The 15,008-nt window shown below is 34.7% G+C and overlaps 1 protein-coding gene across 2 annotated transcripts; it reads right to left on the reverse strand.

The window, feature by feature from the left end:
• Positions 1–8,244: 8,244 nt before the first annotated feature.
• LOC107797872 (cation/H(+) antiporter 18-like) lies at positions 8,245–13,355 on the reverse strand. 2 transcript variants are annotated; one of them, XM_016620795.2, is made up of 4 exons: positions 13,066–13,355; positions 11,063–11,318; positions 9,778–10,779; positions 8,245–9,687 (listed from the first exon to the last, which is right to left on the reverse strand). In XM_016620795.2, the coding sequence occupies exons 2-4, from the start codon at positions 11,258–11,260 to the stop codon at positions 8,479–8,481; spliced, it is 2,409 nt and encodes an 802-aa protein (XP_016476281.2). In that variant the 5' UTR covers positions 11,261–11,318; positions 13,066–13,355; the 3' UTR covers positions 8,245–8,478. The 2 variants fall into 2 exon arrangements, with proteins under 2 accessions (XP_016476281.2, XP_016476287.2); XM_016620801.2 differs by lacking the exon at positions 13,066–13,355 and adding an exon at positions 12,208–12,794.
• Between the last annotated feature and the right edge of the window lie 1,653 nt (positions 13,356–15,008).

Raw genomic sequence — 15,008 nt, forward strand, 5'->3', positions numbered from 1 at the left:
AGTACTTTTCAAAGATAGACTTGAGGTCGGGGTACCACCAGTTGAGAATCAGAGAAGAGGATATATCTAAAACAGCCTTTAGAACTCGCTACGGGTACTATGAATTTCTAGTGATGTCCTTCGGGTTGACAAATACTCCAGCTGCATTCATGGACCTTATGAACAGAGTTTTCAAGCCATTACTTGATACCTTTATTATTGTGTTTATAGACGATATTTTGGTATACTCTAAGAGCAAGGAAGATCATGCAGAACACCTCAGGATAGCCTTGTAGACCTTGAAAGAGAATGAGCTTTATGCCAAGTTTTCAAAATGTGCGTTCTGGTTGTAGTCAGTGGCATTCTTAGGCCATGTGGTATCTAGTGAAGGCATAAAAGTAGATCCTCAGAAGACAGAAACAGTCAAGAACTGGCCTAGGCCGACAACGCCAACCGAAATCAGGAGTTTCTTGGTGTTAGTTGGCTACTATAGAAGGTTTGTAGAGGGGTTTGCCTCACTTGCAGCTCCATTAACTAAGTCGACTCAGAAAGTAGTTAAGTTTCAGTGGTCAGACGCTTGTGAGCAGAGTTTTCAGGAGTTAAAGAAGAGGTTGACCACCGCACCTGTGTTAACCTTGCCGACAGGTTCGGGTGGGTTCATAGTGTATTGTGATGCCTCCAGAGTTGGTCTCGGTTATGTTCTTATACAAGATGGAAAAGTTATTTCTTATGCTTCCAGGCAGTTAAAGAATCATGAGAAGAACTACCACATACACGACTTGGAGCTTGCAGCAGTGATGTTTGCATTAAAGATATGGCGACACTACCTTTATGGCAAGCATTCTGAAGTATTTACAAATCACAAAAGCCTCCAGTATATTTTCAAGCAAAAAGAATTAAATTTGAGACAAAGAAGGTGGCTCGAGCTATTAAAGGATTATGACATAAATATCCTTTATCACCCAGGCAAAGCTAATGTGGTAGCAGATGCACTTAATAGCAAGTCAATGGGTGTCCTGGCTCATCTTGCAGTACAAAGGCGAACTTTGGGTCGAGAAATTCAAAAACTAGCAAATGATGGAATTAGATTGGATGAGACCGAAGAAGAAGGTATAACTGCTTATGCCTTAGCGCAATCCTCTCTTGTTGCGCGTGTTAAGGCTAAGCAAGACGAATATCCGTACTTAGTAAAGTTAAAAGAAGGAGTCAGAAACAATGATATCACTGCTTTCACTCTAGGAAGTAACAGAGTTTTGAAGTTGAATGATCGGTTATGTGTGCGTGATGTAGATGGTCTTAGAAAGGCCATAATGGAAGAAGCTCACAGCTCGAGGTACTCTATCCACCCAAGTGCTACCAAAATATATCTGGACTTGAAAGAGTTGTATTGGTGGAAAGGCATGAAGAAGCAAGTAGCAGCTCATGTGGCTAAATGTTTGAATTGCCAGCAAGTCAAAGCCGAGCATCAGAGGCCCGGTGGCCTAGCTCAAGATATAGAGATACCACAGTGGAAATGAGAGATGATTAATATGGATTTTGTAGTAGGTCTACCTCGCACATACCGTAAGCATGATTCAATTTGGGTTATTGTAGACCGACTCACAAAGTCCGCGCATTTCCTACCAGTAAAGACGACATATTCTGCAGAGTAGTATGCGTAGTTATATATCAAAGAAATAGTCCGATTGCATGGTATTCCAGTTTCAATCATATCTGATAGAGGCCCTCAATTCACAACGCATTTTTGGCAGGCATTTCAGAAAGGATTAGGTACCAAGGTCAATTTGAGCACCGTTTTCCATCCACAGACCGATGGTCAGGCAGAAAGGACCATTCAGACACTCGAAGATATGTTGCGAGCATGTGTTATAGATTTGGAAGGTAATTGGGATGATCACTTGCCACTTATAGAATTTACTTACAATAACAACTATCAGTCCAGCATCGGTATGGCTCCTTATGAAGCGTTGTATGGGCGAAGATGTAGGTCTCCAGTGGTTGGTTTGAACTAGCAGAGGTGTCATTGATTGGACCAGAGTTTGTTTGTGAGGCGTTAGAGAAAGTCCAGCTAATCAGAGAAAGACTGAAAGCGGCCCGGAGTTGTCAAAAGTCCTATTCTGACAAGAGGCATCGTGACTTAGAGTTCATGGTTCGTGACAAGGTGTTTTTGAAAGTTTCACCAATGAAAGGAGTTATGAGGTTTGGTAAGAAAGGGAAACTTAGTCCTAGATTTATCGGACCTTATGAAATTCTAGAAAAGAAAAGAAATGTGGCTTATGAGCTAGCGCTGACCGTTGAGTTGTCCTCTGTTCATCCTGTCTTTCATGTGTCTATGCTTAGGAAGTACATTCATGATGAGTCGCATATAATATCTGCCGATACCATAGAAATTAAAGAAAGCTTGACTTATGAAGAAGTACCTATAGAAATTCTCGATAGTCAAGTAAGAAAGTTGAGAAAAAAAGATATAGCATCGGTAAAAATTTTGTGGAGTAATCATGATTCAAAAGAGGCTATGTGAGAGGTCGAGGAAGATATGAGGAAGAAATATCCATATTTATTTGAGGAAAAAGGTATGTGAACCTAGGTTTGGTTTGGCATTTATATTTTATTTATTAAATACAAGTTAGCATGTGTTTATGCCTTTGCTAGATTATACTTAGTTGTTGAAGTAATTTAGTTTCTGTTAGAGTATATTTAGTTATTAAATAATTTAGTATCATGCCATAGTACATTTAATTCATTAAAGTTATTTACTTTTTGCTGAAGTGTTGTGCTTTAGATTTTGGTTGGTTATGTGGTATCTTCTTGCCGGAGCGTGAGTAATTAGTTTATGAGCCGTGTATGGTGCCTACAAATGGCCTGTTATGGTATATTTGGTTGTTGTTGGTGTAGTTGTGGTATTGGTGACAAGGATATGTTTTTTGGATAGTCCAATTTACAGGGAAGACTCTGCCGAAATTTTTGAAAATTTAGGGAGTTAGCCAAAATTTTGAGTCCCTTGGGAAAGTTAGTAGTGCTAAGAAAACTTAAAATTTCAAGGACTTAAGGAATGATTGTTAGCTTAAGAGTAGGACCCTAGCTACATTCGAGAACGAATGTTTTTAAGGAGGAAAGATTGTAACACTTCTCAAATCTATAAAAGTTTTAAGACACGCTAAATATAGAATTTAATTTTTTTCCCTTAAATTATACTTCTATTACGGATTTAAACCCTTGTGATTTACTTTTGAGTTACTTCTCTATTTATAAATAATTGGATGTATAATTAGGGAAATATTAATAATTTTAATATTATTAATTTTTAACAATGGGTCAAATTAAATACTAGTTAAGTCAAAAAAAAAGTAATTAAAAAAAAAGGGAGTCACGTGACTAACCCATAAAGTAGGTATTGAAAGGAAAACAAAGGGCTTAATGCCTTTAAGAAAACAAAAAAAAAAAGCATTTTGTTTGTCACACACACACAAAAGGCTTAAAGCCTTAATCGAACAAACCTCTGTTCATTCACAGGCGGAAGGCTAAAAAGCCTAATTCGAAATAGAGAAACATAACATTGTTCTGTTCACGCAGCAAGCACAAAGACTATGAAACTTACACACGCATGCAACGAAAATTCTAGGGTTCTTTACAAATCACTAATTCTTGAACTCATGTATATAAAATTCCCTATTGTCAATTATCTTAAAGTAGTAGTAGGTAAGAATTGAATAGTTATTTTCCTTCTTTCTCTGTATCAAAATTAAATTTTATGTTTAGGTATGAAATTTTGAAATTAATTAAAATACACTGATTATGTAGAATTAATTATTTGACGGGTATAAATTAGACCGGACCTGCGTATTGGCCCAAGGAGTTTTGAGGTGAGTTGATATAACCCTTTACTAAAGTGGTTTAACTCACAAAAGTACGCATATAAGGTGTTTGATGAATTGAAGTTTAGATGATTTATTATGATATATGTGCATAAATTTTTAGATTTTTGTGTTATTCTTATATGCCATTTTCATGTTGAAAATTTATGAAGAAGCAAGAATCTTTAGAAATACTTTTGAATGTTTATTTCATTCTTATGTCATGCTTTATATTTAAGGATACCAGCATGAGTATCTATATGATGTTTCAGAAAAGATTTAGACTTGAAAAGTCACAAGAAGAAGTTTTAGAAAGAAAAGATTTTTGGGAGTATCCTTTATTATGAGAAGGGCTCATCGTCCAGGCCGAGGGTCCTGACCAAGGCATTGACTTCCTGAAACTACTTGTGCCAAAGTAGGGAGCACACGAGCCGAGGGTCTCGTTGCTGAGAATTTACTTAGCCAGGCTAAGGTATGATATATGAGTGCTGAGAATCATGAAACGAGTGACACCTCGTAGATTGGGCCTATTCGATCAGGTTGAGATCGAACCCGTGCCGATCACACGGTGACTAAAACAGAAATAAGTCAGGATAGTTGGAACTCCCGAAGTATAAAGTGAAGTATTTTTTTTATAAGAAAGAAAAAGAAAAGAATTTCTTTTAGAATATTCATAAACTGCTGTTATGCAATTATTTTAGAATTGTTCTTAGAAACTTTATGTTTTCCATGCATTTAGAACATTTGCTTGTAATGTATATTTTATTAAAGTTTTGTTCCCTGTCGTTGAGACTCACTGAGTACAATGGATGGTACTGACGTTCTCTTTTGGGAACCTACGTTGGTCTGCGGTACAATGTGGGCACTGATTTTGCAGGCGAGCAGGCTACGGGTTAGGACTTCCCTTACTTCCAGTGTTATTGGTGAGCTCCGCTTTTGTTCGTGGAGTACTCCTTTGAGTCGTCATAATTTAGCTATTTCTTTGTTTACTCAGAGAACTGGCCAGAAAATCTCATGTCCTGAGCAGTGCGTCAGTTTATCAGTAGAGGCTTCATAGACACAATCGGTGGGTTAAGATTCGGATGTTTTTAATAATAAATTTACAATATTTCAGTAGTTACTACAAATAACGTTTTGAAGTTGATTTATTTTAGATATTTAAATTAATTAAAAGTATTTGGTTACAATAGTGCCTTGTGGCATATAAAGTTTGAAGTTATGATAGATTTGATAAGCGCAGATGGTTCGCTCGGTCATGTTTAGTGATCGGGTGCCGGTCCCGGCTTGTTCAGAAAATGGGTCGTGATAGACAATGCAAAGTCTCCAAGGAACTTCAACTTATATCACTAATATTTGCAAAGTCTCCATACTTTTGGTGCAACAAATTCATTAAAGCTGGGGTGTTATAAATATTTTTAGAATTTAGACAAGCTACCTAATTTAGATTCTTCATTTACTATACTTTTTCACTAACCATTGTATTATTTTAATATTTCTTTCTCTTATTTTTTTTTCAATCAAGAAAGCAAGTAAATGGCAACTATGTTGAAACTAGTGGATCAAGAAGAAGAATAAGCGACTTAACTAAAATGATTTGGGAGATTCTGAGTCATCTGACGAAATTGAGGGATAATTTAGACGTTTGCTGATGGTAGGGATAAATTTGACTGGATATTATAACGGTAAAGGTAAATTTGACCGAATAGTATAATGAAAGTTAGATGCAGACAATATTCAAAAATAGAGGGTAAATTTGGACCTTTTCCTACAATTATAACACCTGCAATTTTGTAGTCAACTAATTCCTTCAATAATATTACCTTATTGCAATTAAGGTTAGGCAAATCATTTTGATTGGGGTTATATTTTGTCTGTAATTAGCTACTGTGTTTGCTACCTTATGTGGTTAGTTTGTGCGGTCGCGTATTTTATATATTTGATAGTTGTCACAATATTTCAGTACTAGACATGCAAGGCTTGAAGATTTAATTCACATTTAGAAATTTGCCTAATATAAGGAATATAATTTTGATTACTTCTTAACTTTTACCTAATTAGGTTAGAAACCAAATTCAGTAGAGTTAAATTTAGATTAAGTTTATTCTATGTTTCAAAATATGATTAAATCAAATCTGTCTTATTTTGAAATTTCCAAATTGAGCCAGACAGATCCCAAATAACAAACCATAAGAAAATATGAGCCATTGAAATTTGGCATCTCCCATTTCCCAAAGAACATAGTCCATTCAATTATATATTAAGCTTACTATTCCACTATCAGCTCAACCTTTCATTATACTAAGGAGTCCTTATAATTTTCCTTTCTCAAGTCTTTAGAGACATTAGGATCCTTTTTTTAAAGTCAAGTAGGGTTTCAATATTGGTTAGTTGTACTTCTAACATTATTAGAAAATAGGAAAAATTATGCGATACAACAAACATATATATTGTATTTATCATTCGTAATTATACTTTCAGAAAATTATCATTTGTATTTGAATTTTATAACAAATCCACCGGTAGTACTGAAACAAGAGATTGGTTGTTTTAAACTGAAACAAGAGAGCAACAAGCTCTCGTAGCTTAGTTGGTTAGAGTGCCCGCTTAGTAAGCTTAAGTCTTGAGTTTGACTCTCAATGAGAGCAATCTATTTTTCTGTATTTCGCTTTGGTTGTATTCGTTGCACACACGAATACAATTGATACATGTTGTATTCGTTTGAACAGTAAGATGATATAATTAGGCAAGCTATAGTTAAGTATGGTAGTCTCCGTGTGACCCCATAGGTCACGAGTTCGAAACGTAAAATCAGTCACTAATACTTGAATTAGGGCAGACCGCCTACATTACACCCTCTTGGGTATGCCCTTCCCCAAACCTTACTTGAATGTGAAATACTCTGTACACTGAGTTGCCCATTATCCCACCAATATCATGGATTCAATTATTATGCTACTATTCTACAATTAGTTCAACCTTTCATTATGCTTAGGAGATGAATCATTTTACTTCTCAAGTCTTTTGAGAGACTATAGGAACCAATCATTGTTAAGTAGGGTTTCCATATATTAGTTAATTCAAAATTATTAGAAATAAATTAAGGACATAAAGTCAGCACCAACGTTGCTTTAGTAGTAATTAAATTCAGAGCATGATGTATTATTTGTGAAAAAGTTGATCTTTCGGCGATTGCTCTAGTTTTTTGTTGCGGGTCAAAATAATTATGCCAAAGAAAAAATGCTAGCAAATCAGTTGAAGATGCGCGTTAGCAAACAAAATACACGTTTAAATTTAGTCCATTTGCTTTAATCAAATGTTTCATTTGTACATTTCAAAAAAGAATTGTCGTTGAAATGACATAAAAATGACTGTGTCACAAATCTTTATCGTTTTGCATTATACAATCTTTTGTTCAACGAAGAACACCAGATCAATTAGGTTGAGTTACTTCAAAATAAGTGTCTTTTAAGATTTTCGGTATACTCATTAAGAAAATTATTTAATAACATTAATAATAATAGTTATACTAGATTACCGGTTATTTCTCCTCAAATTACCATTTCCATCTCCTCATAGATTTTAGAAAATTATATAGATAATCAATTGGAGCGGGGTAGATTAGGGGAAAAATTGAACCAATTAATTTAGCTAAAACGACATTTATTTTGAATCGGAGAAGTATAGCATATTAAATTAGACATCAATAACCTTTTGATCACTGGAGTTTGAATTTGTGAAATTGTTATTCGGATTATTACCTGTCTCGTGAGAATAGAGATTAAAATATTTATATTTATTAATTCTTCAAATTGACAACTTTTAGGATCCCATTCATAGTTTATTACGTTGGACACGTCGAAAATTATCAACTGTACCTTTCTATGATGACGAAGTTACTTTATAAATACCAGAGTTTTTCCATTCTGGAGAATGGTAATGTGGTGGGCAAGCAACAAGAATTTTGGTTTGCTTTTACAAGAATGATTCTTATTTTGTAATGTTGGTGGAAAATAATATAAGCCATTAATGTAGTATTATATATTTTGGATAATCTGCTCCGTACACTTGCTGATGTAAGCAAGATTTTACATTAGCGGTGTCATATTTTAAAGTAATGAATAAATCACTATAATAATTAGCAGTGTCATTTTCTATATATATTCCCGATATTTTTATTTTTCTTATAAATATCTAGTGACAAATTTCGACCAAGCGGTGTCCCGTGACATCCCATGGTATAAGGTGCATACGCCTTGTTCGACTGCATAAGAAAATCTAGCAATTGTATTATTCTTTGTGAAATATCTTTTTGTGTTTTTATTGTTAAGTTTTGTTTTTTTAAACAAAACACCAACCAAAATACTTGAATAGTTAATGGAAAAATGCAATTATAGAGTACAGATTATTGAGATGCTTGATGAAAATCTTCATAGAAACTTTAACATTCTGCAGATTTACATAACATGATAACAAGATTAATGAGGTAACAATGAGGGAATGCCAAAGATATATATATATATATATATATATATATATATACACACATAAACCTTTCTTTATTTGGTAATTCCCTCTTTTCTATTATTGTACATTGTGAACTTGTGAAAATATGTCAAAATACGACTGAGTTACTATTTCCACTGTTTTAGTTCGACTCATTTCCTTCTGATGATTCTCCATCCTCCAAAGAACTCAATGAGTCTTGAGATAATTGGCTGCGATATTGCTGCACCACCAAAACAGATGCTGTTGTTGAAAATTCAGAGGATATTAACAAGTTTCCTATAGGCCCCAATTCTGGACATTCACTCTTTTTATTCAAAGCTGCAACCACTTGACCTTCAGGCATTCTTCCAACTAGAAATAGATTGCATCTGTTATATGACTTTATTGCTTCAAAAGTTTCTGCACCATCCTTGATTGTCCTCTCTTCGTATTTGATCGATCCGTCCTTTGAGATTCTCTGTTTCAATCCGGAAAGTAACACTTCGTCCTCTGGTTGAGCCTCAAGGCTGGAGTTCTGGTTGATGTCTATCTTGACACTGCCACCAGCAACCTCAGGGTCGACAACAAAACGTACCACGACTAGTGTGACACCGGGGTGCTCAGCCATACGCACACCATAAGCAAGTGCTTCACGGTCATCATGGCCACCGAAGAACAAGATAGTTATTGTAAAGTCGACATTGCTAGCAGATACATGAGATGCTCCACCGAGACCTCTGTCGACCAAGATACCGACTGAACACGGTGCGTGCTGAAGAACTCTGCGGTTCACATGCCTAAGATCGGTTCTGGTTGTTTCGAAATGTCCATCAAGTCGCTGGTGCTTGTGGAATGGGAGAATTATCATGGCTACCCTCTTTCTCTCGGCGCTAGTAATAATGTCTTCATGCATGCTATTCATGGGAGAGATTGCTGTTGTTGGTCGGATAGACACTTTGCTAAGATGCTCAAATGTCTCAAAAGCAACCACTACTTGGTTAGAATCTGCAACCTCCCCTTTATTCCAAAAGGGAAGCCCATTCCTTTTAACCTTGTGGACCATCAAGATTGCTGATGACCTTTCGGAAAGCTCCATAAGGTGCATGGCATAGACGCGAAGTCCTTCCCTCTTCTCAGTTCCTCGAGAAACTTCAATGAGATTGATCAGTGTGGGAATGTTTCTTGTGCTGTAGAAACATGTCAACATTCGGACTTGTTTGCTCGTGTCTTTCCTCTCTATTGTTCTATGCTTGTATTCAGTGACAGCTAATTTAGCTGGCTTGTATATTGATATCACAATAGGAGTTGTGATGAACGTTGTGAAGAGAGCCATCAACACCATGATGGCAAATGTTTGATCATTCAGTACCTGCAAAAATGATCAGCCAAAACCATGTAAGCTTAGAACTAATAAACTCATGAATTCAACAAATTAGAAGTGAAGTGTGAAGATACATACCCCTCTGTCTTTGCCAATATTAAGAACAATGAGCTCGACTAAACCTTTAGTATTCATCAAGAAACCAAGAGTCAGAGCCTCCTGCATAGGCATCTTGCAAAGGAGTGAGACGACAATGGTGCCAACAATCTTCCCGAAGCATGATGTAAATATGACAAGAACAAGAAGACCCCATGATTGAGCCCCCTGAATAGTGGCTACGTTCGTTTTCAATCCACTAGAAACAAAGTAGAGAGGAAGGAATAAACCGGACACAAGGTCCTCCACTTTTTCCACTAGTGCGCCTGCAAATGGTCCTTCCTTGGGTACAAGAACTCCAAGCACAAAAGCCCCAAATAAGGCATGAATACCAATAGTATCAGTGACAAATCCTGCAGCCAAAATTGCTGCTAGTGTAGCACACACATATATCTCATCTACATGCTCACCATCCGAACAACGTCTAGCCATCCATTTGAATATAGGAGGACCAATGAATATGCAGAGTATCACAAAACCAGCCCCGCACAAAAGGACCCAAAGCGAAATAAGGGGAGAACTAGTAGTACCCGAGAGGGCAATAGCAAGAGCAAGCAAAATCCATGCAGCCACATCATTGACTGCTGCAGCAGACATGGCCATTCGACCAACATCTGTTGTTAAAAGTTTGAGCTCAGCTAGAATACGAGCCAAAACAGGGAAGGCAGTGATAGAGAGGGCCACTCCCATGAACACCAGAAAAGGGCCTTGATTAACCCCTTTTGATATAGTAGCTCTGAGAGCAAAGGATGTTCCTATTCCTAATACAAAGGGGAGACTGATTCCAGCAACAGCAATACATAGAGCTTTCTTCCCAGTCCGACGAAGAGACTTCGGATCTAACTCCAGCCCAACCAGGAAAAGAAAGAAAAGGAGGCCAAAGTTTGCTAAAGTATCCAACACTGTTAGGCTCTTTGGTGGAAATATTGTATGCAGATACTTCTCGTTGCGACCTAGAGCAGATGGACCTAGTAAAATTCCTCCCTGACAAAAACAAAAATATCCAATGTCACCTCTTTCTTGCACCAGAGCTAAGACTGTTAGTCTGTTACTAATAGTTGTTCCGATAGAGCAGTGAATCATGTGAGCAGAAATATGCAAGAATCTCCAAATATCATCTAAATGTAGTTGAGTTCATTAAAGAACTTTCATAACTGGAATAAAACACAAATCATTCTATTCCACAATGTTAAATGTTTCCATGCACATGGAGCCAAATGTAGTTGACTTCATTAAAGAATGAAAGCAAAAAGCAAGAAACACTCACAATAATCTCAGCAACAACACGTGGCTGTCTCAATGGCCGGAGAAGATAGGCAAGAACACGAGTGAGAACAAGTACTAAACATATCTGTACAATGGCAAGAGGAAGTGCATAATCCAACGGATCGTCCCCTTGGAATACTCCATTAGAGGTAGCTTTCATAGGTGGTGGACATTTCAGGGGTGCTGCTGGTGTAGCCATATCTGAGCTTAGATAAAACAACTCCAAATCAACAAGAAACAGTCAAAATCTTCAATACCTGCATATCATGATCATGTCCAACACCAATTAAACTATCTGGAATTACCTTATATAGCACATATTAGGAACTCTATAAAATTTTTGGCTGTAAAATATATAATCCTTAAGGCCAAAGATTTACACATTTCCCATGTGACAAGTAAATCTAATGCTCCAAAGTGCACAGCACGTACTTCAGATGCAACTGAAATAAGTATTTAAAAATGGGGTTGGTAAAATATAAATATGCAATATTCTTTTCTGTCCCACTTCAACAATGATACTTGAAAAAAGAACCCATCTTAATCTCACGATTTTTCTCTTTACAGGGGACCCAAAGCATCTAGCTAAAGTACAAACTTTAAAAAACAACTTTAAGGAAAAACACATGTTGTGGTTTCAGTTTAAGGCTTGAAAAAAGAAACAATGGAATTATTTTAATCTAAGGTACTGGAACCACTTTATAAAGGTGTTTTTCTCGTTAAAATGATGAACACTAGTACTAAATATACACAACAAAAGTACCACACCCCATTCAAGTCCTCAAAGTTGCCACATCCTTTTTATTAAAAAGTGCAAACTTCTAAATTGTTTACTCCCTCCCTTTTTCCTAGAACTATAATTTCCGCGTTTCATAATAGTATGACAGCAACAAGGATGACTTGTTAGTGCGACAAAATTTTACACAATCAAATCATTAATATTAACTGTAACCAAAACATATATATACTATATGAGTTGATACCTCAATATCATAATGATTAGTAATCTATTAGTAAGTGCAAAAAATATGAGATAACGCAATTTCTGAATACGGGATCCAGAGTTCATGAGTTAACAGAAAATAAAACAATGTCAGTAATTGTTATTTAGATGGAGAAGGGTAGAGGGACTGGCTCAGCATATACCGAGTTTCTAATAGTGCGCCAATCCAACCAGTTTCTAATTGCGGGCCACCGGCTCTCGGCAATTTTTCGATTATCAAACAAAGAAATTTTTGAACCATTTTTTTGGCTTAACTAGTTTATAAAATACACTGTTTATAGAAAAAAATTAAATTCATACAACGTATTGCTAGTAAAGACCAGATGAGAAAGAAAGAAACAAAGGTTATAAATGAAGCTCCTAGATCACCAGGAAAACTTATTTGACTTGTAGCCTAATGCTGATGCCATAACACCCGAAAACTCTGCACAAAATAGTAAAAAAAAAAATGAACGAAAAAAGATAAATTGAAAATCTGCAAAAACTAGAGTCTAAAACGAGTTGTCTCTTTCTGTTTCCACGAACCCTCCTCCTTACCATTTTGCTTCTCTGCCAACTTCCTAAATTTAAGGTCCTTCAAAATTACCCAAAAATCCAAAATCACCAACCACCAAACGACAATCCTACCCCTCATTTTCCATCCAAATTTTCATAAAAAGCCAAAATCTGGGTCTTGTTCAAAATAATACAACAAGGCTTTTCGAGCTTGACGCCAAAAAGTCAAAATTCATGCGCTAAATTTACGTTTATATATATATATATATATATATATATATATATATATATATAAATGAATGAATATCGATGTTTCTCTCTAACCTTTCATCAGTCAACAAGCACTCAATATTCACAATCTCAAACAAGTTAAAGTCGATTATATATGAATTCATAATATTCACATTTCGTTTTATTCAGACCGATTTCAAATATAATTGTGCATTTAGAATTACGTAAACGGTTTATGTACACAATAATTTTCAAGAGAAAGAAGGAGAGAGAACCTGAATCTTGGAAACTTGGAGAAGTTTAAATAATAGTAATAATAATAATAATAATAATAATAATAATAATAATAATAATAATAATAATAATAATAATAATAATAATAATAAATTGGCCTTCACTGTATCATCCTCTTTTAGAAGATAAATTGATAGGAGGATAGGAGATAGTTTTTTTATTTTGTTTTTGTTTTTGTTTTGCGAAATTGAAAAAGAGATGATTGATATAGAAAAGAACGGAGAAGAAATGAAGAGTTCCAAAGAGTGAGGAAAGGAACGAGAAAGAGAGCACGCCCATACACTGGCTTTCGGTTCTCCGTATTTGTAGAGCCGCGAAAATGTGTGTTATTATCATTTTGCCCTTGGTTTCTTTGCTTATTTACGGAAAAAACATTTTCAGGCGTGTAAACAGTTTTTTTTATTATAAAAAAACAAAGTTGGAATATTTCCAAAAATAGAAGGAAATAATTCAATTTTTTAAGAGAGAATATCTATGTACAAAACATGTTACCATGTGTGGAAAATTTTATTTTAAGTTATGAATAGGGAATAATGACAACTTTATTGAAAAAAGGGATTGAATTCAATAATTATTTCTTTCGTTAAATTGTTTTTATCTAATATTGTCTTAATTATTAGGAAAAAAGTCTCTCTTCTACCCTAGAGACTTAACGGAGTTTCAAATTAAGGTTATTTTTAAATTATAGTTAAAAGTTGATGGATAAATTTGGACATATTTTCTTGAAAATTTTGGACTCGGGGAATTGACTCATTTCATAGTGGAGCTCCGTTAATTACATGGGCATATACGATAAGCTTTTTAACTTTAAAGGGTGAATGGATCAAAAGCGCAACAAAAGTTAAAATTGATCAATTTCGGATTGTTTGGAGCTTTCCCCTCTAAAAAATAATTGTGGTTATTCGAAATTTTGATAATTGTAGTTTTATTTAGTTCTCTAAATGTTTAAAACAGTTTTATCCTTCCAAAAAGTTGTTTCTGATAGAGGTTTTCATGAAAATCTATACCAAATAATACTTTTTTTTTTTTGAAGAGTTCGCAAAGTTTTCTACAACTGACACCTCTGCATTTCAAACTTTCGTGGTAAGTTACATATTTGGCTGATGGCAAAAAATAATTATATTTATTAGTTAAATATTAAAAAAAATACTTTGATTATCTATAAATATGCATTTGTGCATTAATATAAAAATATATATATATTCGATTATTATTTTTGAAAGTGTTGATGACTGGAGTTGCAAGTTTTCTTTTTCTATACAACAAAACGTTGGAATTATAATACGCCACTTGCTGTTGCACATGAAAAGTCAATGAATTTTCCATTATTAGATGATCTTCAAATTAAATAGTGCAATTATGTTAGTGCAATTAATTTTAAATCTTTTGACGAAAGTCAAAGACAAGTCTATGTGGATTATTCACCACATAATATAAGTTCTTAAAGTTTCATTATCACTTAACCAAAATCCATGTACATATACACATATCATACGTGTGTGTAACAGTGTTAATAACTAAAATGTGGAAAAAGGTATTAAATAAATAAATCATTAGTAATTGTATCTTCGGGTTTTCTTATTTTACTAATACTAGGATATTAATTATAGTTAACATCAACATCCAAATACACATTGGAAATCGTTACGAATTTAGAATCGGTACAATTACTTTTTTTTTTATGAGTAAAAAAATTGGGGATTTATTTTCACAATCGTTAAACTTGGTTTCTTAATAAGGTTAATTACCAGAACATAAACCTTCACCACCACAATTCATCACTTAGATTTATCATTAATTTAAGTGAACTTTAGATGGACGTTGTTCCTGGTAAATATCTGCTCTTTCTTTTGCATACACCGAATTAAATAGATATATATTTTACATAAAATTTATTATTTAACTATGGAATATGCATTTTAAC

The sequence above is a fragment of the Nicotiana tabacum genome, chromosome 23 (assembly GCF_000715075.1).
Source record: "Nicotiana tabacum cultivar K326 chromosome 23, ASM71507v2, whole genome shotgun sequence".
Taxonomy (NCBI): Eukaryota; Viridiplantae; Streptophyta; class Magnoliopsida; order Solanales; family Solanaceae; genus Nicotiana; species Nicotiana tabacum.

Bases quoted from the DNA above. Each gene is read 5' to 3' on its own strand.
- LOC107797872 (XM_016620795.2), bottom strand. From the start codon at position 11,260: ATGGCTACACCAGCAGCACCCCTGAAATGTCCACCACCTATGAAAGCT. The intron at 10,780-11,062 runs GTGAGTGTTTCT...TGTTTTTGTCAG, and splicing joins GTGTTGTTGCTGAGATTATT to GGAGGAATTTTACTAGGTCC. The intron at 9,688-9,777 runs GTATGTATCTTC...TCATTTTTGCAG, and splicing joins ATATTGGCAAAGACAGAGGG to GTACTGAATGATCAAACATT.